Source organism: Stegastes partitus, unplaced genomic scaffold (genome assembly GCF_000690725.1).
Source record: "Stegastes partitus isolate 25-593 unplaced genomic scaffold, Stegastes_partitus-1.0.2 Scaffold1502, whole genome shotgun sequence".
NCBI lineage: Eukaryota > Metazoa > Chordata > Actinopteri > Pomacentridae > Stegastes > Stegastes partitus.
The window spans coordinates 119,143-146,900 of NW_007579233.1; the positions used below are offsets into that span (position 1 = coordinate 119,143).

The following is a 27,758-nucleotide window of genomic DNA, read 5'->3' on the forward strand; positions in this document are numbered from 1 at the left end:
CAGCGATGGCTTCGCTCAGGCAGGAGCACCACTACGGGCTCTGCTGTGGAAAAAACAACAAAAACAGCCCCAACAGGACGCTGTACCATGTCAAGCTCACGGACACGGCTATCAGAGCGCTGGAGGCTTTCCAGAACCTCAAGGTAGCGTCTCGTCGCGTGTTTGCGTGTGCGCGTGTGTTTGGACGTGAATTCATTTTACTCTGGTCAAAAGTTTGTCATTTTTCGTCTTAGCAGAAATACTTGGCTGTTGTTTTTTTCTCCCGTTAAATTAACGCTCTGGCTGTTTGTTTTGTTTGTTTGTTTTTTGTATTTTTTCTTCTGTTGTTTAATTTCTTGTACTTATTTATTTATGTTTCCACAGTTTTATGGTATAAATAAGTGGGCGACAGTCGCTCCAAGCTGCCTGCTGTTACTTCTAAGAGCGATGTTACCGCTGACTCAGTTGGCTTTTTACATTTCTATATTTTTGCTACATAGCAAAGCATGATTTAAAGCCTGTGATTGTCGGGAAACACGAGCCCGTCAGCTGTTTGCTGGGAAAAACCTCCGTGGGGCTTCAAAGTGAATTGGAGAGGCCGCAGTCTGCATAGTTATCTAATTGACAAGTAGGCTAGTTTGTCTCATAATTAGCTCCAGTGGAGACCATTAACAGAAAACAGGCATTATCGATTGTGTAACTTTAACTTAACACTTAAACAGATTAGGGGATAATTGTGTTTACTGGACTCATTTAAATCAATAGTTCTCTGAATATGTGCCACAAATGCCCTTTTTTTTCTCTTGTCACTTCAGGGATCTTTACCAAGTGAACCATCAATCTGTTTCAAAGGAAACCAAGGGGTAAGTGTGATGGGATTTTTTTATTTACATCCTATTGTGCACATTGCAAGACAGTAAAAAAAATCCAAATGGATCCATCACTTTTTTTATTTGGTACCATACAGTGCATCCATCTGCATGTCACAAGGCTTCAGCTCATTGGTTTAAATGGATGAAACTGTGGGTTTTTGTTAAAGGAGGCAGTATCTCACTCAGAAAACAACAGCAAATGATTTCTGAAACTCTCCAACCAAGCTTTTTTTTTGTTCCTGGCTGGTGACTGGCCTGCCCCGCCGTGCTGCCACCCTCAGCTGGGGAGCTTATAGCCGGTCTTCTCCGGCAGATAGGAGGCATGCAGGTTACTGGGTCAGCCTGGTGACTGTGGAGAGGCTTTGTTGGGTCAGCGAGTGGCGCTGGGAAAAGGAGGGAGGGATTGTTAGGGGGTGAGGGAGGGAGACGTGCGCACATACACTGCCCTGGCCAGAGTCAACAGTGTGTGTGTGTGTGTGTGTGTGAGTGTGTGTGGAGCTATCAGAGGTCAAATGTGGAACCTTCATCGACACAGATTAGCACATCGTTTTGGAAAGTTTAATGTCCTACCTGGGTGAATGTGTACAATAAGATACTATTGCATTAGCAGCTTTTTCTGGCCCCGTTTAAATTGAGCCATAATCTGCAGTAAGTAGCCTGAACTATGCATGTTTTGACTTAAGTCGGGAGCAGCTGTGTCCTTGGGGAATACTTACTTTTCAGTCGATGCTAATTGCACAGGCTGGTTGGAAAGAGTCGCAACCCCCTTCCTGTCATGACAAGATGAGCTGAGTGGTGGTGCGTTTTGTAAAGGGGTCTTGTGTGGTTAGCGACAGGAATAAACCTGTAAATGTGCATGTTGGTGGGGTGTGGGTTGCTTCTGCTTTGTCTGAATGTGGAGCTCTTGATGTTTTTTTTTTAGTTTTAACTCAAGAAGAGCAGTTTATTTTCTGATCGTCAGTATCAATATGATGGTATGGCATGGTGGACTTTGGAAATAGTAAAGCTTTTTAAGTGACGAAGCCCAAGCTGTCACATTGAAGTGATCAGGTCTCTGCACGATGTCTGGTGTTAGAGGTAGTCAGTTGCCTGTTTTTTGTCATTTGGTTTGTTTTTTTTTGCCTCTGTTGATCCTAACTGCTGCTACACGTGCACAGGGCTTTGACAGTAACATGTGTGGAATTAAATAAGCAGGAATGCTGCAAATCCAAAGCTGTGGGACTGAGTATGTGCTGTGAAGTACCTGTAGTCAACTACAAAACGAGGCTTGATAATTGGATTCAGTCACATTTTATCTGAAAATCTGATGTGCCTGTAAAATGAAGTATTTAAATGGACATACATCAATTTAGTTTAGTCTGAAAAAGGCGTTTTAACTGGCTTTATCATATATAAACCATGTAAGAGGAGAGTGGTCGCGGCTAAAAGCAAATAAGTAGGAATGAAACTGATTTCATATTCATGAGTGCTGTATCGGAGTATGTCTGGAGACCTGGACCCAAATCTTTGACAGTTCACCTCTGGATCTCTGCTGTCGCTGTGATTGCTGAGGGATTGCAGAAAATTTCGCACCCCTCCCAATATATGGCCCAGAGAGCTAAAGTTATAAGCCAAATGAGTGTTTAGAGGTAATTACTGCAGCCATAAGGCTCTTGATTACAGAGTGAGGCATCATGACTTCAGTTTGCATTAGCTTTCCCCGTCTGCCTGACTCAGACATTCATAAATGTGTGTCTGTGTGTGTGTGTAGCGCTGGCACACTTTTGCTGCAGTAATAGCTAGGCCGACGACATGAACCCTGGCCTGCTAATTTTCCTGTCCCATTCCCAGGTTGGAGTCCTACTTTTTCTGTGTGTGTGTAATTGAAGAGAGAGAACACACCTCGTCTGCTAAAGTGGTGTGTGTGTGTGTGTGGAAGTGACATATAGAGTGCTGTGCATGTATGCATGCATTAGTATGCGTTACATTTTTTTGGTTGATGACCTGGGTGTGGGTGGTTGTTTTTGAATGCGGGTGTGTTTGTTTATGCTGTGTCCTGTGTGGTCTGAAGGCATGATTTATTCATGTCCCACCTCCTTTTTCCTGTCCTGCCCCCTGTGCCCTTTGTGCTGCAGTCTTTAGCCTGGCTGGACCGGCGTGGGTCTCCTGAGGACCCTCTGTGTGTGGTGTGTTTGTTTGGTTTGTCTGTGTGAATAAAAGAGAGAGGGAATGAGGGAATTTTTTTGGCACTTCTGCGAATATCTGTGTCTTTGACTGTAGGTTTTCTTTTTGGTGTGTGTGTTTAGGCTGTCTGTGCTGAGATGCTCAGAGTCCCCTCTGATTGTGTGCTGATTTGAATAACAATGAGCAGCGGAATGCAGACTGTGTGTTGTCACCCGGCTTGGATCACCCAAAATGAATCAGGTTTTTCAGCCTAATGCGTTACAGTCGGTCCAGATGTGTTGTGGCCTGCCCTGAGGGTTTGTTTGTGCCTAGCATGATAGAAACTTCCCTGCTGTGGATCTAATGGAGTGGAGACTAAAAACGAGAACACTGCAAACATCTTTCATCTTAAACATTTAGATATTTAGCCGTGATTAAAGTTAGATGTCTAGATTTTTATCTTGTTTTTTGGCCTCCACACTGGTAATATTTGTGACAGGGTGGATTATGTTTTGAGGTTGTCTTGCCATCTGTTCCCGTTTTTGTGAATGTGGTATCTCAGGAGGAGATTTTCTCAGGTTTGGACTTGAGAATAAACTGATTTGATTTTAGTGGTCAAAGGTCAAGACAAAATCGCACACAAATGGCTAATAGGATAAAAGTGATGACATTTTATATGCAAAAAGTCAAAGGTTACCTTCACATTGAAGTCATAATGTTCTGCAAAAACATTTCTTCTGGCTGTTATTTAGCGTCATCACTCAGACAGAATGCCTGTTGCCATGCTGGTGACACTCATCTTGAGTATCCTTCTTGAAACTGTTGTGATTGTGTAGAACTTCTGTGCTACTGGGTTGAACATGTGTGTGAAGTGTCTGCGTTCAAGGCCACAATCAAGGCAATATGTTTTAATTTTATAACACATAACTACTTTTACATCTACACATAGCATCCACACTACTCCGGAGTGTTAGGATCCCTAAAACGGAGATGTTTTGAATTACTGCTGAACTTGTTTTAGTTTAAAACTGTCTGGTTGTGTTGTAGTCTAGATCGGTAGAGATGGACGCTTTGGAAACAATGAAGACCCCCATGTTGACTGTTTGATTGGACCTTACTGTCACATTTTTTTCTTTGTTTCCCCATTGCTGTTTTTTTGCTGTAGTATTTTCTATACCTAAGCAACAACAACTCCCTGCTTCGTGTTTAAATGTGACATGCTTTTAAAATGCCATGTCGAAATGAAAACCTGTAGATGTAGAATTTGAAGTAGCAACTTTCATACTAGCAACATTTTCCACCTTTATGACTACAGCTTTGTGTTCTATTAGAACTTTGATGGCCAAGCATGTGAACATGCAAGAGGAATTTCCTAGTTTTCGTATCAATAAACCTGGATGCTTACATGAACAACAAAACTTAACAAATCAGTTTTATTTCTATATCCCTATATCACAAATTTTAAATTGGCCTTGAGGGGCTCCACAATCTGTACAGCAAATACAATCCTCTATCCTTAGAGCCAAGGCTCAGATGAGGAACAACTCCTAATAATGTGCAAAATGGAAGGAATGTGCTGAATGTTTTATCGGATGATTTAGTGTGTTTATCAAGTTTAGACCAATAGAAGATCTCCAGGAGCCCGTAGCAACACTGAGAGATATGAGAGGGCTTCAGTGTTGTGAGTCCAGTTCAGTTTTTTTTATTGATTTGACTTGTAAGAGTTCAGGCTCTTTACTTCCTCTCCCTGGATGGCAACCAGGACAAGGGACCTCCTCTTCTTGTGGTTGTCCACCACAAGTTTATTGATTTTGCTGATATTAAGCTTGAGGGTTTTGTTGTTGTATCGTTTGACAAAGCTTTCTGTTAGTTCACTGTAAAATAATCTTTTCAGTCAAGATAGTGTGTTTCTCAATACAAATCATAACTAAAACCATGCATGAGTTGGACAGACTTGGATACAAACTGCAACTTGACTGGTTGGCGGAGGCACATCACCACAAGACGATAATTCTAATTTAACTTGTGAAACGCTTGTTATTTCCATTGCATCATTATTACTTATGTGTGCATAAAAAAACTGGCAGATTATCCACACGCTCATAATAAAAAGCACTGCTAAAATGTACTCTTAATTTGTGCATTAATCGTCTTGATACGTAGCATTTAAAAGTTCATAACAGCACATGGAAAAGTGTGGGGCATTTAAGAAAGTAAGGGCAAGCATATATTTTCACATTGCAAAAGAGCTTTCCCTGCATTTCAGTAATCTTTTCAGTTAATTGCATGTGCTGTGCATGTCACTTGTTATAAATGTGCGTCGTTTTCTCTCACATCACCGTAATTGGTGTGTGCCCACAAAGGGAAAATTGTTAAGGGATTATGATCTTTTAAACAGTGTTGGTTATAGCTTACGACTTTCTCTAAAAAGCCAAGAATGAAAATCTTGTACACCGACCGGATTACATATTTATTTAGCGAACGTGTGAGTGCAAGATGAAGACAAGCGTCCCTCTGAGATCCAGCAGCAGCGGCTCTGGAAAAATGCCTTCTCTGTCCGATTTAAGCAGCCGGGAGATATGGAGCACATCTTGGCTCATTGAGGAGTGTGTCCCGTCTAATTCCCTCATGTGAAAATTCACACCGTAAGTTAATGAGGCATAAAGGGGGCCCTTGTTTTCTCCCCTCTCACGTGCGTCACGGTGTGGCCCTTTACGTCTGGAAACATAGCGTTCTTCGGAGGATCCCACCTAGCTCGGGGAGGGTAGAGGGAGGGGCTTTTGTCGGGCACGGTGACCCGCAATTTGTTGAAGTTGACAGTTTGGCCCTCAGGCACCTGCCAGAGACGTATCGTGCTTGGCATTAGAGGGGGAAAACTCAGGGGATGCTTGTGGCACTGCAACCCCTTCCTATCTGCCCTCCTCCTCCTCCTTCATACCGGCCTCGTCTTCCCCCGGTTCTGGAGCTTGCAGCTTTGGCAGCGGCTCTGCCCCTCTGCGAAATTGCAAATGAAAAGGAATGGAAGGTGATTACAGGCTGGGGCTTGATTACATGCACTGTCTCCCACTCAAGGCAGCCACATTAATCACCCAGTGTCGGCATGTGGAACTCAGCAAGAGAGAAGACACCGCGTAGCTCCGAGCGTTGACTGATTGACTGTGGGCTCATAAAAACGTGCAAAAATGCTAGTTTCTCCCTTTTGTATGTTCCTCTCCTGCTCTGCTGCCCTCCCCGTCCGTCTCTCTCGCTCTCTCTCCTCCACGCAGCCAGAAACACAGACGCACATTGTGTTTTGTATCTCTGTCCTCCATTGTGAAGGGGACTTGTCTTAAATGGCATGTGTCAACTTGTGGCCCTGGGAACGATTTGGCTCTTTTGTTTGTGATGAGATGATGAGAAGTAGTGTTTACTGAAGTGTGGTGGGGATGAGGGTGGTGGCTGGCTGGCTGTCTGAGCGTATGTGTGTGTGAGTGTGTGAGTGTGTGTGCGCGTGAGTGCCTAAGCCAGTGGCGGAGATGTTTGGCTGATAGCGAGACTTTGGCCTTTCTCCCTCCTCACTCATATGAGTGGCAGTAATGCTGATTACACCCCGGTGAGAGGAGCTGGAGCTGAGCCTCTCTTTGCTCAGGCTGGATTAACGCCGGCACATACACACTCATGCACAGAGTTTGCATTAGCAGCCGGCCCAGAGTGACTCGCCTCCTGCTGATAACAGACAGCGGTGGTGGCGACAGGTTTCGCTCCCTCCTCCTCCTCCTCCTCCTCCTCCTCCTCCTCGTCCTCCTGCACCTCCTCCCTCTCCTCCTATCAACCAGAAAGGGGAAGCAGTGCCATGGCATCCCACTCTGGAGCCGGGGAGGCCGGGACAAAAGACAGCCTGTTTTCAGAAGGCCATTACTCAGGCTGCAGAGGATGTGGAAACAATAGCCTGCATGAGATCTACACCCAGACCCCACATTCAACCAAAAGCTAGCAGGAAACATAAGCCCTGCGCACCGACAGCAGTCTCTCACAGTTTTTGTTCAATCGACTTTATAGTTTGATAAAGCCAGGAAAATGAGCCTTTCCCGTCCTGCGTCTTCAGCGTGTGGAGACATTTATGACAGCCGAGAGTGAACTGTGGCTCATTAGGATAGTGTCGCTGCACAGACCGACAGTCTTGACTTGAGTAGCTAATTTTTTTTTTTTTTTTTTTTAGGAATGACAGCATATTTTTTCTAATGCATGATAATATATCTCGGGTAGAATTTTTAAATCTAAAGCAAGTCAGTTGAGTCATTTTGTGGTTACAGGCTACCAAAACACATGTAATAATTTAGTAAAGTCATCTATTGTCTCAACAAGTTTGTGTGTCGATATAATGGCAAAATTGAGCTTTCAAAATAACATGAAGAGCAATATAAAGGTGAAGAATTAAAAATATTTATGTAATTTAAAAAATCGCACAGACTGATTGTTGAATAAGACTTGCATTTTTGTCTGCTTTCATTCGCTTTTAGTTGTTTTTTTTTGCAACTGTTATGTAACAGGCTTTTAGAAAATGGAATTAATCATAACCCAATTACCAATTAAATGATTATTTGTCAGTCTCTCTGTGGCGCATTTGCACTTTAGACTGGTTTCTGGTGTTTTCACTAAATGTCAAAGGTCAGAGAGAAGCAGATATAAAGCATCAGTGGCTTTTAATGGTGAAAAATAGAAGTTTTTGTTTTCCTTCTCCTGGATTTTTGTGCTTTGTGTTTCCTGTAGGTTACTACTACTGTAGTTTGTTTAAGGATCAACCTGAAAATGACGTATTTGTCATCTCAGCATCCTAAATTGTATCCAAAACACATTCCACTTTTGTGTTGTGTTCACATGCATTAGCTTAACATCACAAGAATCTTTTAGGAATTTGCTTGACTTTGCATTACGCAGACAGAAAAATGACTGTAGTGGTTAAGAAGATGAGTAAAATGAGTGTTTATGGGTGAGAGTGAAGGAAATTTCATTTGCAAATGCTTTTGAAACATGCTGTAGCTCACGTGGTGACATGTAGACACAATCACAGATATCACTGCACATATGTGTATTTCTGGTTTTTGCATGGAGGTGTCATTCAGCTCAGAAAGCCAAGAAGCCCAGACAACTGCAAGTAAGGACTCACCCGCCCTTAAACTGCTGCTGCAGTGTTCCCTTACATAAGCTTCCGGGGTGAAAAGTTGAAATATCTTCACATTTATTCAGCCTAATTTCGAACATGATAAATATAGCAAGATCGTGAACAGAACTGTTGGAGGCCTGAGGGGATGGATGTGTGTGAAATGGAGGGGGTTATCTGCTCTCTTCGGTTCAGTCGGTACAAAGAGAGAAATAGACATTTGGAAAATTGACATTTAAGTGAATACTGCACAACCGATTTGCTGCCTATTTATCGCTGTATGGCAGCATGGAGTTTGTTTGGCTAACATCTACCCCTGTGGATACTGATGCTGTGGTGAGCTCACACAAGTGTTTTTACTTAATTAGCCTGATTAAACCTTTTCTCAGAACAGTTTGATTGACATCTCTCTCTTGTAAGCCTCGCTGCACATGTTAGGGTGGAGCAAAGGACACCTTTTATCAGTGCTGCAAAATAACTATTTACTCAAGTACTGCACTGTGCTGTACTTATTTCACAGCTTTAGTTACTTTAAAGATGAATATTTCGCACTATGAATAACATAACAAGCTTTAAAAATACAAGACGCAATTTAAAAAAAATAAACTATTTCCAACCTATTAGGTTTCTGAGGTCTTTCAATAATCAGCGTATGATAATCGATGAGTTGTTAACAGCTTCACCAAATAGATTTTTCCCTTTATGCTTCTCACATACGTCGGTCAGAGGGACAGAAATTACAATGCTTTAATACTTTGAAACCTAGCTACATTTAGCTGCTAATACTTTTGTACTTTAACCTACATAGGATGCTAAATGAGTATTTATACTGTGCTGTATTGACACTTTTATTGAATGCTTCTTTTTCCATCTCATTTTAAGATTACTATTATTATAGTTTCAGCTTTTAAAATTACAAAAAAATTTGGAATGAAATCGATTATTCAACAGTTGTCCATGTTTAGATCTGTGTGGGTTTTACATGCACCACCAACGTCTGTATTTAGAAGAAGTCTTCAGATAATTTCCGTTGCTCTCAAAGCTCATATTGAAAAATAGAAAGTACTCTGTGTCTGAGAGAGAAAACAGTGGATCGATAAAACTTAAAAAGATTGAAGTACTAGGGCCACGGTTTGGGTTAAAGGATATGTTAAAATATGTTGAAACACTTGTCAGATTGCGGCGCCTCTTGGTTTGCCTCTTTGCCTTTTGGCCTCTGGGGGTCACCGAGCATTACTGAGGTCATGAGTCACTTTCAAGGCAACTTTTATTACGTTTCATTTCTTAAGAATAGACTACTTCTTGTGTTTACACTTTACCCTCCTGGTAACTTGTAGCTTGTTTTTGGTGCTCCAACTTTCTTTATTTGCCTCATTCAAGAATCACAAAGATCAGAAGCAACCCGGAGATTCTCTGAATATTTCACTTGAAAGGAAGACAATAAATATTTAATTATTCATGGTCAGTTTAATTCTTAAAGTGCCAAATCCTTTGTAGGAGCGCCTCTCTGGGTTTGAATTGCAGTGTGTGCCTCTCAGGAGAATGCACCAGTCTTTGGCGTGGGCCTCATTGGCTGGGAACGAGAGTGCTTGTTATAGTTTGCACAGCGGGGGTCTAGAACTCTGCCCGTGGAGGTCGTGCGAGCAGCCATCACCGGATAAATGCCTGCGAGTGTTCGAGTGTTCCAATGTGCGTTGCATGACTGGACATCTGCAGCAGCTAGAAATCCTGTGACGGCACGCAGCACAATTCCAATGAACATGCAGCCCATAAATTATTAATTGTTTTTGTGGAAGAAGATCAGAGGAAATGTCCTAAGATAACCTCCTCACTGACTAGGTAGCAGGTTTGTATGAGATGTGGATGTTAACTTTGATAGGTGTAACATTTCAGGTCTTATTTAAGACATTTCATTTTCACCTTACATTTGCAGCTTAATCAGGAAATCTCAAACGTGTGTGAACTCGACTCAGATGTTTCTGAGCACAGACAAGCGCTGCTAATAACAGATAAACCCTGAGAGGATTTTGTTTAAGGGTGTAATTTTGTGATTTCTTTCATTTTATGGATTGACTCCTTTACTATGTCCTTGTAAAATGGCATTTGTCCAGCTTACTCAGCCACACTTGACCTTTCTGCTGTCACAGTACCTCCCATAAAATGCCCGTCACACTTAAGTTGGAAGCTGGATTTCACTGGAAGTCCAATTCAAACCAAACAGCAGGGTTCTTCACTGGAGCCCGACCAATATGTCAGTTGGCCAATATTATCGGCCGGTGTTGGACTATAACAGATGTGTCAGCGTTGTTGTCCGATACATGCTGATGTGAAATGTTTCTTTTAAAGAACAAAATGCAAATAAAAGATGATCGGGGTAATTTAGAAATGGTGTCATCACAGTTTGTCCAGCATAAGAGCTCTGACTCTGTTGTTTACTAATCTGAGTACCTTCTGCAGCACATGTAGCAGCTGCATCACAGCTGAGCAGAAGGTGGTGATGAATCAAGCTTTGTCTTTGTGAAATACATTACTGGAAAGTTATAGTTATTTTTCAATGAGTCTAACATCCTGTGTGTGTGTCCAGCAATATTATCTGATACATTATTAAGAACTTGTTACTCCCTAACATCATTATCGACCCCAAAAACCGGTATCTGTCAGGCTCAACTCCTCACCTAGAATGTTTTAAGTAACTCACATAAGCAGATGATTATTTAAATGAAGAATTTTCAATCTGTCGATTCAGTAGCCAAGTTCTGTTGCGGTTTAATTGATGCTTGGTGTTTTTGTTGTGCGTAGAGGTCAGTTTTCATAATAATAGTACATGAGGATGACATCAGCCTGTAATACCGCATGTAATTGTAGTCATTTTTTTAATCAAAATGTTTTTTTATTGCTTTTCTGTTGGCTCAACTGAGGTCTTTTTTTTTTTTTTTTTTTTTTGGCTAATTATTTTATTTTATCTCCCATCTGCGCAGTTTGCAACTGAACGTGAACTCTAGTTTAATGGAGCTCTGACTCCCAGCTGTTTCTCTGGTTTCACAGCTAATTCAGAGTTTCACAATCTGAACGGTGCTGTTGCTTGAGATGATTTGTAGGTCTAAGAGGGTTTGGACTGCGTTAGTAACTGCAGTGACATCAGTATTTAAATCACTCTCTCTATTTGCATCACTGAAACGGTTCTTGAAATAACAAGGCTTTAAACTTTATTGCTCTTGGGTTCATTGGTATGACTAAATGGTGATTAAAAAGAAATCCGAATGCATCACATTGTTAAATGTTAACAGAAATGTCTCGTAATCCCACGGTGATCTCTTCAGTGTAATCAACACATCGTCTTCTTTCTGTCTCTTGCCAACAATGAGACTTCACGTGTCAACCTGCAGGCATTCAGTGTGTTTTGTTGAAGGGCTACCTGCATGCAAACATTACACAATACAGCATTAAAAACAGAAGTTATGTCCGTAACAGAAATCCACCTGTGCAACTACATGCAAGCTGCCCGGTGTTATCAGAGTTCAGCTGTATATAGTTTGTATAAATTCCTGTGGTGAAAGTCTGCGTGTTAAGACATGTGCTGCAGGCTGATAAGAAAATAGAGCCAACGTCTGTGTTGCTTTGTTGCACAATTGCAAAACATCTGAGGTGACTTTTAAAAGCCACAGTAATGGACCACCCGGCACAATGTGAGCTGAGGAGAATTCACAACACGATTAGTCCCAATCAAATTCACACCCTATTAAACATTTAGTTTTGTTTAGTGTGTAGAAAGAGAAATGGAATTTGTAGCAGTGGTCCATCCTTAAATGTTTATCCTACTGTGAGGAAGTGAGAGTCAACTGACTCTACTGTGGGCTTGATTGAAATCTTCTGTCATTCAGCACTGATCAAAACATGGCCATTAAAGTGATGTGTTTTGTAAAGTGGACCCGTAAACAGTACACTAGGACATTATCAGCTACACCTAAGTTCACATAGGTGGGGTTGCGTGCACATCCAGTCAGACACAGAACAGCATCTACATTTGTTTGGAGTGGTGTTTGTGTCTACCTCATGAATGCAGGTCCGGTATTCAGTCGTCTTGTGCCTTTGTTTTTCTAGTCTCCTGAGGAAATAGCTGACTATTGAACTGCTAAATGCTCCTCTGTGTTCAACAGGTAGCTGCTGACTGTTTCTGTCTGCTCTCTGGCGCTAAGCAGGGGTAGTTTTCAGAGCTTTTCTCTGCTGTGAGAGTGAACCAAAAAGAATAACAGAATACCAGAAGATTTTTTTGGGCCAGAAACCCAAAACAATAAACCAAAAGATACTAAAAAGCTCCACAAAGCTGAGAAGAACTGTACAGTTGGGTTATAACAATCTGTGGGTTTTATCCACATACTAATTTCATTTATTTCTAAAGTAAACAGCAGCGACCAAAACAGCTTTAAGAAAAGCAGTTAGGAAAAGGACATTGCACATGACATCGAGTAAATGCAAAGTCACCATTTTAGAGTCTCGAGTTTAAATAGCTTCACATTCTCTGATATTCATTTCACTGCTCGGTGTCAACGCTCAGCCCCAGCAGCTGTGTCACAGTCACACTTGCAGGTGGAAATATCTGAGCAGGGACTGGGCATGGTTGGGTAAGTGAGACCAGAGCTGTGTCGCGGGGGGGACACAACAGGAGAAAGCCGAGGAAATCCCCCGTGATAACTGCGCCTTAAGCTGCTTCCCACCCCAAAAAGACGGCGCAGCTGCAAGCAGCATGAAGAATGGGATTGATATGAAACTGCTGATCCCCTGGCCACTGTTAGGAGGCAGCGGAGAATACTTCTGATGACAGTGTGGATCTCTCCTGCACTCTGAAATTTAACTCACTTTACTGCATAAACTGTAACTCATGACAAGCCAGCTACGAATTGGCCTCGACTCACTCGTGCGTCCCCAAAAACTCCTGCAGGGCTGCTATTTTTCTTCACTAAACTAAATGAAAGTAGCAGCAAATGTTTTCAAAATTCTGCTCTCATAGACCTGCAATTACATCCTTCTTAGTGGTCAAATCAGCATAGATCCTTTTTTTTTTTCTCTCATCCTCATTTTTCCGGATCTGTTATTATATGTCTGTGTGTGTTCGTGTGTACATTGGTCTGCCCTGGAGGTTGCAGCCTTGGCTCTGCTGCGCTCCACTGAGTCTGCCAGGAGATCTCATGGACGCCTCAGTGGAGCGGACTCTTAAAAACACTGCTTACCCCAAGGAGATTTATTTAAAGTTACTGAGCGGAGCGGAGTCTCAGTCCAAATCCTCTATGAGTGTATGTTTGTGTCTTATTCGTGGTATTTACACATGCAAGGCTGCATTGAGATGCTGTGAAAACAAGAACAGAGCAAGTGGCGGATTTCTGAAAAGGCAGAGATAACTCCATAATGTCATTTCGCTGAGATATTTCAACAGCTCATTTGTCACAGTCCAAGTGCTTTATACGAGTCAAGCAAACTGTACTGTTTGTTCTCATTATCTCCTAGATTTTCCCCATTGACGCTGAGCAGGTCATGCTTGTAATTTCTTCGTATACTCTGACGGAAGACTCACTCATGTGTCACCGGGTCTGGCTCTTCTGTGCTTTTCCCAACCTCTGCGGAGGATGAATCAGACACTGCCAGTGTTAGAAGTACTCACAATAGAGGGATTTTTCACGTCATTATGTTTGAATGACTCAATGTCATGCATCATATGTGGGTCTTTTTAAAGTTTGGACACTCCTGAGGGTTCATTGCAAACACTTGTTGAGTTAAAAAAAAACACATTGTGAGAATGGAGGAAGAGGAAAGAACCGGTTGCTTCACTTTGGAAACAAATGAGGTTATCTGTGGTAGTCCCTTAGATTGACATTTAAATGCCATTTCACTTTGCAGAGCAGTGAGCTGTCAAGGATGTTAACATTATTGGCTGGTCAGTTGGTTTGTCCAGTTCCATAGTGAGGTTTGGATGTGAAAATTCAGAGTCCCCAGGTAGGAGACATTAATCCTGCTGTAACCGAAAATCTTTAAAACTGACATGATAAACTTTTTTAACAACAACAACATGATTATTTTTACATCCTGCAGCAAATTTAGAGTCATGTTCTTAACCACATATTGAATATTGAGCCAATTTTCAGTCATTTTTAGCTCTGCTTTTAGTGTCTACCTGTTGGAAATATGTTCCAGCCAGAGACTTTACTGGGCTAACCAGCTGGTCACCGTCTGTGTCTGTCTGCTGTTTGGTGCTGAGCAGGTTGTATATTGGGGAGTTTGAGAGTTTTCTCACTGAAAACGGCTGCCCGATGTGGCCAAAACGATGCTATGAGAGCACCAAGACTGAACCAAAGCAATGAATCTGCAGGCCAGAAAACTCAACTATGAGCTGAAAGTCACGATAAAGCTGCAAATTTAGATGGCTGAGACAAAATGCTTTGTGATAGAAACATTTTTCTCATTGTCATATTGCTTTTCCCTGAGGTTTTTTTGTTTGTTTGTTTTTTACCAACATCTGACTGAAGGTTTTGCTCACGTTGCCATAAAATTGTCAAAAACTTTCATGTTCCCCAGAAGATAAACCTAGTCTGTGCTGGAGATTCCCTTAGCATTCATGTTAAGTGAATCCAGCTCAAATGGAAGATCTGCACAAAAAATATCCCATAATACTATCTGATATCTCGTAGTGTATTAGGCCATGAAACTTTTTGCACATATTTCATGTTTCCTCCATTCCTCTGCTTTCTTTCTGTCACTTGTTGTTGCTTCTAAGATGAAAAATTTGTCCGATTTCAAAACGTTAACACCCCTGTGGCCTTTTTAAAACGAGCTTTATGCATATTGTCAGCTCAACTAGAAAATAAAAAGCCTTAGTATGCATTTGGTCCATTCAGTACTTCTGGTTTGTTGGATGTTCTGCATAGTGCCTTCTCTTGGAGATATTGGCAAGCTTTTCTCCTCTTAAAGCTTACTAACAACATTTGTCAGGCTCTGATATTTGCAAAGGGCCGTTAAGTTGTGAAAATAGAAAGTTCAGTGATTTATGTTGATTGCAAAAACCTTGACTTTGGATGGCCCTGTGTTCTTGGCTACAATGCATTTGGCATTAGAGTTTGTCTGAAATTCTGCTGAGTGGATAATTGCTTTTCCCTGCAATAAGTTGACAGTTTGAAAGATAATAAAAGATGCATGAACTCTTAGGAAAACATTGATAAGTTAAAGCAACTGGCTGGTACCAGGCCAGTGAAACAATATCACCGTTGTTTCACGTCATGTGGTAATGCACATATGTATGTATGCAATCTGTTTAGAATGATGATATCATGATAAAAACATCTGGAGTATGTGTTTAATGTATTTGTGCTTTAACACATTCTTTTCTGAGCTTACACAACTTTTCCTGTATGTTTGTGTATGTGTGCATCTGTTTTAGAGATTTTTACTGTTTTTTCTGCTATTTCCTTCATAGTACATCAAGATCCCAGCTCCCACGTCAGAGTCACCTTCTGCTCTTCGTGTCTTCTCCTTCTACTTATCCAGCGACAGCAAAGACCAGCCACAAGCCAGCTTCGAGTGCATCCATCAATATGTTTCAGGGTATGAAGTAAATCAGTTGAAACATAATATTTTTGCAGACTTCAGAGAAACTCGTGTGATTCTGTTGTTTCATCTTCTCAAAAAAATTGCACCAAACTTGACTTTTTTTTTTTCCTTAATTCAAAACCCTTTTTCAAGCACCAGGGAAAACTAACCAAATTTCTTTTGAGTTTCCCCACAGAAATAATAAATCACGTCAAAGAATTTTGGCAAATGTTTCCTGCCAAAAATTGATTCTTTCTTAAGTTTCCAAATGTGTCATGAGTAAGCATTTGATCTGATGTACTGGTTGTGGCACATGTGGCCCTAGATGACAGCTTTTACTCATCTTCGAACTGCATTTTTTTTTAAGATTGATTCCTTAGTTTTCTCTGTGCACACATATCAGGAGAGGCAGTTAACTCACAGCTTGCTATACACTGCATGGGGCAAGTGTAATTTCCTGTATATTTCTGGGCTGAGCCTCTCATTACTGAGACCTGTGATGCCTTATTTATGGAGTGGATATGCTTGGAAACTGAAGGTTATGCTCCGTTGCTGCCTCTTGCTGCCAGATGGCTAATTGTGGTCTGAACTTCAACTAGTTTTGGTTCCAGTAAGCTGCCGCAGCCAAAAGAAACAATGCGACAGCGTGAGGGAAAGATCTTGCTCTCACTTGCCCTCACATTTGTTTTGATATTTAGATTCTAAAGAGGAGAAATGGTCAGTAGTCACGTATGTAATTATGTTGTGAAAATGAATATTGAATCAGAGAAAAAAGTTATTTTGAGTATTAATGAAGCCCAGGCTCATGTATTAAACTTTTTTCTTTTGTCCAAGATGATCCTTGTTTTGCAAGCATGCTGGCAGGAGCCAAGGTAATCCTGGTGGTTTTCCACAGGCTCTATCCTGCTTTGAACCAGGATATCTGGCTTTCTCACATGTAGCAGGCAGCAGAGCTATATCCAGCCTGTGACATAACATACAGTAACCATAGACCTGTCTTAGCCAGCTTCTACCACAAAGCCACTTTATGCTGCGCGGAGTCTATACTGGTATGCTGCTCTAAGATAGCTGACAGTACTGTGTCTTTACAGTGTTTACTGTAGAGCCAGCAGAAAGCCCTGCAATTCAGCAGCTGTGTATTTTTGTTTTGCAGTGACGGCCGCGACCAGCTGGAAGGTCAAGGCAGCATCCAGGACAAGATCACCGTGTGTGCCACCGACGACTCCTACCAGATGACCCGCGAGAGGATGTCTCAGGTGGAGAAGGACAGCTGGAGCCGCTCCGCCATCGAGATCAAACCTGGAGCCACGTATCCAAGTAAGATTAGACAAGAGGCCTCTGTGGTGGAAAAACAGGATGATACATCTGCTGATTTTCATGTGGAAAGGGCCAAATGGCTCTAAGCTTGGAGAGGGATCAGCAAATTGGATGTGTACACAATGATGCCATATAAAAACAAAAATAGAAATATAACAGCACCAATAAAAGTAATGGGAATATTTGCCATACTTAAAAAAAATAATCCTTTATTCATTGCTCAAAGCTTAAAACCAGATATTTTCCTGTTGTGCTGTGTAATGAAACCAGATGTGCAGGGCGTGCTTTTGGTTACACAAATAAGACCAAAAGTTAACTCCTGTCTCCAATATTTATTATTTTCTACCCATTTCTCTTTGGCTTTTGGTTTTAAGTCTTACTTTGTCTCTCTTCTCACATCTGGCTTTGAAAAGAGTGTCGGCCAAATAGATGTTTGCATTGTTCAAAGTCAGCAACTGTCTGTCTTTAACTCGTAATTTCAGAGGCAGTAAGCCAATATAAGATCCAAAGCCAGGTTCATACTACTACTGAAAGCCGTAGTTTGAGAATGAAGTGGTAGAGGTGTGTCTCTAAAATATAGCTTATGAAATTAAATGTCAGCTGCGTAGGGATTGTAAACAGGTTCGTTTTTGTAGCAAACAACTTAAACGGCTGCAGAGCGGTGCCACGAGCTTGTCTGGAAATGACTCAATTTTGCCACAAACTTTTCTTAGATCTTAATCGTCGAGGATACCTTACAGCATATTAATCATGTAAGAGCATGAACTGGAAAGCTAATTTCTCTTTTCTTTTTTTTTCTTTTTTTATCTTCTCCAACCTTTGCCGCGGTTATGCAATATTTTTCCTTGGCCCAATTCTAGACCCCCATGTCAGTGCTGGAGCCTCAGGGGAAGCTGAAACTCTGGTTGGTTTAAGCCAGATTTAGACTGTGGGGATTGTGTAACATCACATCCCCAGCTGAAGATGACATGGCAACATATATGCCCAAAGGGAAACATTTAATAACTACACTCCAAATTCCACTTGTAGCCCCAGGAGGCTGTCATAAACATAGCTTGTACTATAAAGCGTACCGAAACCTGTAGAGTGTGCATCTGACACATCACACACCATAACTGTGGTATAATTCAGGGTATTTTGCTCATGATTAATGACTGGTTGTGGACTAATGACACTACATGGTGTTGTTATCACTTGGCAGGACACACTTTTGTGGTTGAAAAGAGAGCTTTCTTTTTCTGTACCTCTCCCCCACTCTGACCTTCAAAGCGCAGATTAACCTGTAATGGGATTAGCACAGAGAGAGAGAGATGGCTTTCACTGCTCTAACATGCCCCATCTGTCTGCAGCAGGGAATAATCAATGGGATGCTTGCATGTGAGGATAAATAGCTGCAGGACTGCTTGCACATATGATCTATAGATGATAATTATTGGAAGATATTTTGGCTGGTGATTTCCCATCAGTTAGCAAGTTGTCAAGATAGTGCACCCAGCAGAGCACGTTCAGCAGGTTGTGTGTCACATGTTGCTGCTTTAGTTTGACCACGAACATAAAAGTGTTTTTTTTTTTTCCAACATGAAACATTTCACTGATTCCTACTTACAGAATTTCCTTCCTCAGGATTGAAAAATTAGTTCAGATGATCTTAAATTTAAGTCTCACTAAATGTCAGGAAACTCTAAAGATTTGATTTCTTGTGGATCACTGACATATTTGAATGTTAAAAAAAAAAAAAAAAAAGCCTTTTAAAATGCATCTTGTACACAAACTATGCCTCTTACAAAATACAGTGGAGAATTTCACGGTTAAAGTAATCCAAATGCAAGGAGAAAAATTACAATCCCCATCGAGTACGACTTATTTCAGTATAAACCGTGTTCTTATTCTGTGTGTTCAGGTAAATGCGTGAAGTACCACAAGAGGCCAGCGGCTCCTCTGTCTGCCTCAGACAGCAGCTTCCATAAGCAGTCCACCAACAACCGGAGGAACGGCGCTCTGGCCGCTCTGACCCAGAAGCCCCTGAGGGACCGAATCATCCATCTGCTGGCTCTCAAACCGTACAGGAAACCAGAACTGCTGCTGTGGCTGGAAAGAGAAAGAGCCAGCCCGAAGGACAAGGCCGAGCTGAGTGCCACGCTGGAGGAGGTACTTAGAAACGATATGCTTGCACACATACTGCATGTAAACACCAACATGTAGTGTACATGCTCTGCACAGACACTCAGTCTGCGTTAAGTGGTTTTCACATATAGGATCTGTACATTGATTCGCTGTGTAACCCCTAAACATGTATGTACTTATCTTTTTTTTTTTTAACCCAACTTTGCATACTGTCATTTGTGTGCATGCTCATGCATTTGATCTTTACATCTTACACACTGCACACACGTGAGAACATACTACATGTACATATTTCTGTGGCTTCTGTCTGCTGAGTGTCTCAGATGACAACCCGACTGAACAGTAATGCCTAAACACTGGGTTGCAACCAACCATTAAAGCACTATAGACTGCCTTCTAATCATTTAAAAAAAAAAAAAAAGAAAAAGTTGCTTTCAACGCTCTCAGGAAGAATGCAAATATTACAGCAACTGGTACCACTGTTTCACACCACCCTCTCCATTAAAAGCACCAAACCAAAATATTATCTCCTATACTCAATCTACACATCATCCTGTGCAGAAACAAACCACAACCACTTGTGCTTCAGCTAAAGTTGTGATTTCATTTAGACAAGTTTCCTTTATATGACTTTCCCGTATGTATTTTTGAGTAATTCCTAAATGATGTTTGTGTGTTTGTACTGTCGTGATTAGTGTGCTTGCGTGTATTTTGAGGGCCCTCTGCTTGGTGATGTGTTTGCATGTATGTGGTTTTCATGTCAGTGTGTGTGAGTAATTAGGTCGCTGCTGTAATTGTCTCTGCAGAGATTGTGTTTGCTGTTGGGCGGGCCGCCCTGTCAGGAGGCCCCCCGAAAGATAGATGTCCTCAGAGAAAGGCAGTCTGAGGAGATGTTAAAGTCCCTCTGAGAAAGAAACTCTGACGCTCTCAGATGGGAACAAAATCACAGAGAACGTAAACGTTTTGCTTTTCAGGAATGTGGATGTACCACCTTTAGCGCATCCTCCACTCCAATTAGTGACAGTTTTACTATTTGATTCGCTTGCAGTGCCAGAAATAACAACAGAATGTGTCTTTTTAGTGTTGGTTCTATATTTACACAGTTTATTAGTTATCTTTATAACACAAGTGGGCAACAAGCAACATGTGGCGGTTGACAAAATAAAAACTGGAACATAATTCAGAAATATCACACATGTAGTTATAATTTTGAAACAAGAAATGTATTTAATATAGTTTTTTTTAAAGTAGTTTGGATATTTTTTGCTAAAATATCTGCATCTTTTACACAGAAAATGTTAGATTTTTAGAGCTACAAAATCAATTAAACATATAAATTCTTAACAAATGTAGGTAATCTGTCTACGTTGCATGTGAACATTTCTCATTTAGTTATCAGTCGAATATGCCGATCTCAACAATGAAAATGCTTGAATGAACAGTTGTACGTTCTGTATGCTGAGGTACAGCTTAAAATGATGGCATTTACAAATCATGAATACAGCTGAAGTAGGCCCATTAGAAGACATTTGAAAATGGCTATAATGACTATTTTAAGGATGACAATGCATCAAATGACAATGTGAAAGTGGGTTTTTGTAGCTTGAAGATGTCCAGCTCACGACTGCACAGTTTTTGTTCATTCTCACCACCTGCATATTGGTTTGGGACACAACAATCAGCTCTGTAGACTTCTTGCCCTGCACCAAACAGCGGACAACATTAGCGGTTAGTTGGGGAACACAGTGGAGCATTTTGCTGATAAAGAGCCAGATGCTTCCCTCTGGAGCTGATCCAAGTGCATTAATTTACATTATTCTAGAATTTATATACTTTTTCACAAATGGATCTCAGGGTAAATGTAAACTTTTTTTTTTTTTAGCCATAGTTAAGCTGTGAATAAAGTAAGAAACTACAGGCTTTAACATAACATGTCTGATATTTCAGGTGGCAAAAGTGAATCCCAAAGACAGCAGCTACTTGCTGAGGGATGACCTGTACAGGTACGTGCAGAAGGACTGGCCCGGCTACAGCGAGGAGGAGAGGCAGCTGATCAGCAGGCTGCTGGCCAGGTGGGTTAGAGGCAATATGCATGGCATCAAACTAGTCCTTAAATCTACTTGTCTCCTTATGTGAGAAACAGGCTGAGGTGTACATGCAAGTGTCTCTTCACTTTTCAAAGTCTGTGGTACTTCTTGGTGTTGACACAATCTGGTGGTGACAATCATTATCATGGCTGGAAAAAAACCCCCAAAAAACAGGCTTGCAGTAACTCACAAATAGCAGAATTGGAGATGGAAACTTTCTTTTTCACTTGATTGTCTCCCACACCTTTAGACAGACACTGGCTCACCTAGTTTCCCCTCCACATATTCTGCTTCCAGTTTCACACATCTCTGTACATGTGCTAATCAACCCTCAGAAGCAGAGCTTGTCTGTACCTGCAACTCAAGGAATCTTTCATTTTCATGCTGTAAATCTGCATAACTTTGAGTGACAACAGTTAAAATTGAAATGTGGCTGAATTCCACATTGATAGATACTGTCTTTGTGTCTCATTACCATGTTCTTTTCTCTCTCTATTGAACAGGAAGTTGCAGCCACACATCAGCAACCAATCAAGAAATCTTCAGGCAAACCCGTCGTTGCTAAAACCCTCAGAGGATCAAAGTGTCGCAAAAACTCCTGCAGTGGTACAAGGCCTTATTGTTTTCCATTAACCTTTCATTATACTGGAAAGTGACTGATCTGGTTCTTCTGGTGCTTCTTTATTATCCTGGTTTTCGCATAAACGTAAATGGATACAATATTTGCATTTGAATTGTTGCCCTTTTAAAGATAAATGTCTCCCTTTTCCCTCTTTTTCTCTTGATTTCGCAGAAACGCCCCGTGCCTTCTGACTCCCTGGAAAGGCTAGCAGTTAAGAGACAAAAGCTTACGGACCAGAGATTACAACAGCAGCCGTCTGTAAACGGACTCCTAAACAACAAAGCAGGACACAATAATGCAAATCTTACCCTCAACCCCAGTTTCCACACAAAGACTGAGTTTCAAAGGACAAGTAACCATCCCGAGAACCAAAATGGCTTATCGGGGAGCCACAATGGCTTCCCTCTAATCCACAAACTGTCGAGCACCTCTGATGGACCTGTTTCAGAGTCCAGGGTGCAAGAACCCAAAGGAAGCAGCCTGCAGCCGCCCCAGTGTGACTCTGATTGTGCTAAACAGCAGCTTACCAACAGCCAGCACAAGAAGAAGAAGTCTAAAAAGCACAAAGACAAGGAGCGGGAGAGGTTAAAAGACAACCAGGGAAGTGACTGGATAAACACGAGTCCTGATCTCAAGCAGAATCCAGACAAACTAGACAGTAAGGCCCTTTTTTATATGCACATTTTCCTTTTGCCTGGTATCCATCCTTCATGTCTGTTATATTGTTTGGTCAAATAAATCATAAAACCAGTGATGTAGAGGGAGCGTCTCGATTCCCACACTCCTCCTCCTGTGGGTCATTTTGACTTCCATGTGGCAGTCTTTATTGCTTCCAGGGCTATTCTTGTACGAATGTCACGTTTCATATTGCAGTGGTCACATCACTAACACACCCTATTGTTGTTGTGCGTCTGAACCCTCCTCTGCAATTGCCTACAAAATAACAGTTGAACCGCACACACTTTGACCAGTGGTAATTGTGTGTGAGGTCGCTCTGAGTGACCATGTGTCTGGCAGCCCGCTGGTGCATTTGTACAGTATTATCTAATAAGCATGGCTGTGTTTGCTCCCTGATGCTCACACTCTTGAGTCCTCAGTGTGTTATGTGGCTGACTGACTCAACAACATCTTGAGTGGTGCATTGGGTCTCTGAGCTGAGAGGTCTCCTGACACCCACAAGCTCTTAGCTAGTCTGCACAGAGGCAGGCGGGGACGCACACACACACACTCAGACTGTGGCTTTCAGCAAAAACAAAAACACATTGCTTAACATACAGACAATGACAAAATGTCACGTGGATGACTGTATCGACTCCACTCAGGCTAATGTCGTTTTCTTCTCGATTGTGTTTCTGCTTCAGATCCTGACATCACAAATGCTGTGGCCTCCGAGGAGAAGCCAGATTACGTGCTGTGAGTGTAGACAAGTTTTAAAGTCATTGTTCCATGTGGTGTCACTGTTTTAGATTGCTAGTGTTGCGTTTATTACATAATGTGGATGAGCAAGAAAAAGAAAGACTGAAGGATTCAAGCCTGAACTGTTACATGGCTGCATGACAGTGTTGCCTTGTGCTGCCATCTTGTGTCAAAATGTGGTACTACAGAGCAAGAAATTTTTAAAAGGCAATTATGCATGAAAAAAAGATTGTGATGACTGAACTCTATCTGAAGGACAAAATTCAGATGAATTAGTGGGTTTTCGTGCCCTAATATGTTGCATAAGACTACACTGTGTCAGACCGGTTATATCACTAGTCTGGTATCACTGAGTTCATCTGTTTCTCCTTGTAGCGCGTACAGCACCATAAAGAGCTTGGAGCAGCGTCAGAGGTACCAGGAGGATTTCTGTGCAGAATATGATGAATATAAAGATCTCCATTCCCGCATCGCCACCATAACTCACATGTTTGTTCAGCTCGGGTCTAAGATTAAGAGCCTATCCCCCGGCACACAACAATATAAGGTACATTTGTGCATCTGATCTCATTCATGGAACACGGCAGAATTGTGTCGTTCTGTGCTGCTGAATCAATACTAACAGCCTGTGCTTTGTACCATTTAGATAATGGAAGACCAAATACTAGAAAAGTACAACAAGTATCGGAAGGTGAGTCAAACATTTAAATGGTCCTGGAGTTGTTTCATTATGTACAGGATTTTTTTTAAATCTCGCCAAAATATGCAACTTATCAGAACAAAAAAAAAATGTAGAAACAGAAACAATCATTAGATTTTTAACTTTTTAATTGTCCTTGAATTAATCATGTGTGATGTGTCATTGCATCTGGAAAGTAAAGCAAATGTAAGTTTAAAATTGTCATATTTATTAAAATCGCTCGAACCATATCCGATAGTAAAGGAAAAAATTCTGCATTCCTGTGACCAATGGTCAGGACTTTTCAGTTGAAATGCAGGCAGTGTTTAGAAGGAGCAGATGTAAGTAGTAACACATCTATTGTATTTGGAGTCACCATTTTTTTCTAATATTCATAACACCTGGAGGCACTTAGAAAATTTTATGGTTACGGGTTTTTTGTTGTTTTTGTTGTTTTTAACTTTCTTAATCAAATAATCAAAGAAATTCAACGTTTTTTTTTTTTTTTTAAGATTTATGGCATTGTAATCACCATGCTACACAGAAGACATTTTTGCGTTTTCTCTGCTTCTAGCTTTAGTTATACTGTTTCCATGGAGGTGCAGGACTTCATTTTGCAGTGTAGAATGAGCCCACAGTGAGGAAAAACTGTGACATGAGCAAAAAAATGCTGAGAGAAAATGCTTAGGGTTCACAGGATTAAAAAGGGCTGCCCTTTCGCAGTAACACTTTACTTCGTATATTATTTCCACGTGTACTTATCATCTGTTCACACATTTCACATGATCAGATGTTCTCCACGATGGTTACGGGCAATTTTGGGGCTTAGTGTGAGTAATAAGTATAACAATCTGAACCCCTTTTATTAACGTGCTGTCTTATCTCTCCACAGAAGTTCCCAGGCTACCGGGAAGAAAAGAAACGCTGCGAGTATCTCCATGAGAAACTGTCGTACATCAAACAGCTCATCATAGACTATGATGTCTGTAAGGCGTCCTCATAGCGTTGGCTCTCAGATTTTTACAGATGGAACCCCCTGCGTTGAATACACAACAGGAGTGTCGAAGCGTTTTTACATGACAGTGATGTAAAGGGTTTCGTTTGAAACTGCAGCTGTCAACACAGACCGCTTCTGCTGGGACCACGGACGATGCTGTGAGCACTAATGATATTAAATCAATAGAAGATTTCACTCTGGTCTTTCTAAGCCTGTTTGTTCTGAAGTTATTATTTCTTAAGGGATGTCTCGATGTGAAAAATCCAAGGGAGAGGCAAAAAAACATCAGCCTTTCTAAAACCGGAGTCAGTGTAAGCCATTTTGATAGAAATATCTCAAAGCTAGTAATGACTTTAACTTATTCACTTTGTTTTTCACACTTGTGAACTCGAACATTCCTTAAGGCAGTTTTTCCTCTTTCCTTTTTTTTTTTATACATTTAAAGATTTCAATAAGCAGCATAAAAGAGGAAGTACTTTTCAATTCCATATCAAAGTGGCTTCATTTGTAATAAATGAGTGAAGCCGCCCACTGCAAAAAACTGAAATATTTTTAGTCATTTCATCTCAGATTTAGCTGTCATGTCATATTATGCAAATGAAGAGAAATGATTCCACTTGTTCCCACTGCAGTTTCCTTTACCGTTTCAGGCAAGACAAGTTTAAAGCTGCAACAGAAACCGAAAGGAAGTTTATTCTTTGCTGGAACCAAGTGGAATCATATCAGTCCCTGGCTGAACATAATAATAGACAAAATGATGTGTTAAAATGAAGGCATTTTACAATGCAGCCAGTGAAAGGATCATCCCGTTCGCCTGGATTCATATGGTTAGTTTATTTCAAGAGTGAAGCATGTGATCCTGTCGTATCGCGCTAAATTCACAACCCGTTCGAAAGCAGCTGAATCCAATGAGCAAAAACGGGAATCAACTGGTTGAACATGTTAAGAGCCACCGGTTCGCGTAGAACCTGCTTCAATAAGTCAAGGTATATGCCGTCTCCCATATGCACTTGTGTTTTATCTAAAGTATTTATTACCCACACTCCCTTTTCAACACCTGGTGAACGGACCAAAATGCATAGACCTTGTTAATCAAGTAGCAAGTCTAGTTTTAAAGTATTTTAACCTACTGGAAAGAAGTGTCTTTTTGCATAGAACTACTGATGTATTTATTTTTAAGCCATTTATTTTTCCCCCTCTGTCCTCTGCCACTGTTCTCCTCGGCTTGTAGCATCCGGTCTTGTTAGATCAAAGTGTTTGTATCCAAGCAGCTGAGGGAGGAAGGTGGGAAAGGTTGTGAATAGATGAAAGGTATCATAATATATTATGTGTTTTGTCTCTGTCTTGACACACTTGTGGAGAGTCTCTGCGTTTAAGCTGGCCCAAAGGCCTCTTAATATCAATGCTTTAACAGTGCACACAAAGGCCTCAGGTGAGCGGTTAGCCGCCACTTCAGCTGTGTTTGAAATAGTTCACTTGTACACTATAAAGGAGGATAGAAACAGCATCTAGACACTAGTATTGTAAGGCACAAAGCATGGCGGTACTTTAATGACTACATTGCACTGCATTTTTTTTTTGGTTATCGATTAAACTATAGGATCCTCATTTAGGAATCTGGATAGAAAATGATGGACAACACTAAGCTGTGGACTTTATAGTGTACAGTGAATGATTTCAGAATCAGCCCTGAATAGTAGATTTTCAGGAAGAAAAAAAAACAACACACAGCTATGTTGGTAAAACGTGTGCATTTGCGACGCCGTGACTAGTCGTGGTGTTTGAATTTTGTAGCCTTCAATTTCCAGTTAATAATCAGTGCCCATTCAGATTGTAATTGTTTATTGTGGTTTCAGTTTTTGCACTGAATGTCACCATGCAGTCAATGACATAGAAGCCTTAAGATTTCACTTTTGTATAACAAATTCTTCATACTGCCAATGTCAAGAAGGAGTCATTATCCACACACATCTGTTTCCTGCCTTATATTACTGCTAACTGTTACATTTCAAACTGTTTAAATGAACGCCAACTGTGGCTTTCTGTATTCATAATGCAATTTAATCATTGTTTAGTGCACACTTTGATTGGCCATGATGACATAGCTGACTCATCAGTTGCATTTGTAATCCTTCTGGTACTTTGTTTTCCTTTTTTTTTTTTTTTTTTAAATCATCATTGAGGTATATGTTTAGGTATTTATCATAAGGATTATCAATGATGTTTTTCCTGCTTACAATATTTCTATCGACGCCCCATTTGAGCCTCTAAGCATTTGAAGTAGTTTGAGTGTCCTCAGTGGGTTCTGCCATATTTCAAGCACAAAAAGGTCAATTTTAAAAGCAACAATGCTCAGTGACTTTCAGGAAGTGGATGGTAATCATGAGAAGGTTTCAGGAGGGAAAAAATGATAGTATCAAGTGGTTGATTGAGAGCCATAATTTGTGTGACAGTGATTTTCAATTTGGTTGTTGAGTATGGTAAAGGTTTAAAAACAGAATACTTCTGATGAAGTCACTGGGTGGGGTTTTCTACTTTTCTGTGCAAATGGTAATCACAAGCTCCATTAACAGGTTGGTAAACTGTTTGTTTTGTTTGTTTTTTTGGTCTTGTGCTGAGCATTTACAAGGTACCAGTGTGTACTGCACAGTAGGTGTTTCTATGTACAGCACACCTGCTGCAGGGGGTCTTCAGTTTCAGAGGAATCAGACAGGAGCGTATGCATTATGAACTGCATTTTACAAATGTATACTTTCTCTTGTGTTCTTGTGCAAAGTTCAAACAAATAAAAACATCAAAGAGACTTTC

General features: G+C 41.0%; 1 protein-coding gene across 1 annotated transcript; it reads left to right on the plus strand.

The window, feature by feature from the left end:
* LOC103370942 (RNA polymerase II elongation factor ELL-like) lies at positions 1-27,758 on the plus strand. Its single transcript, XM_008300141.1, has 12 exons — positions 1-143; positions 795-842; positions 15,596-15,723; positions 16,862-17,025; positions 18,926-19,173; positions 21,097-21,221; positions 21,740-21,842; positions 22,030-22,516; positions 23,220-23,271; positions 23,650-23,821; positions 23,921-23,965; positions 24,846-27,758. Exons 1-12 carry the CDS (start codon positions 6-8, stop codon positions 24,954-24,956), a joined length of 1,821 nt encoding a protein of 606 aa, XP_008298363.1. The 5' UTR covers positions 1-5; the 3' UTR covers positions 24,957-27,758.

What these genes read in the sequence shown, in the direction of transcription:
- LOC103370942 (XM_008300141.1), top strand. Translation starts at nt 6, where the DNA reads ATGGCTTCGCTCAGGCAGGAGCACCACTACGGGCTCTGCTGTGGAAAA. An exon ending in ACCTGGAGCCACGTATCCAA is followed by an intron (nt 17,026 to 18,925) that starts GTAAGATTAGAC and finishes CTGTGTGTTCAG; the next exon opens with GTAAATGCGTGAAGTACCAC. An exon ending in TCGCAAAAACTCCTGCAGTG is followed by an intron (nt 21,843 to 22,029) that starts GTACAAGGCCTT and finishes TTGATTTCGCAG; the next exon opens with AAACGCCCCGTGCCTTCTGA.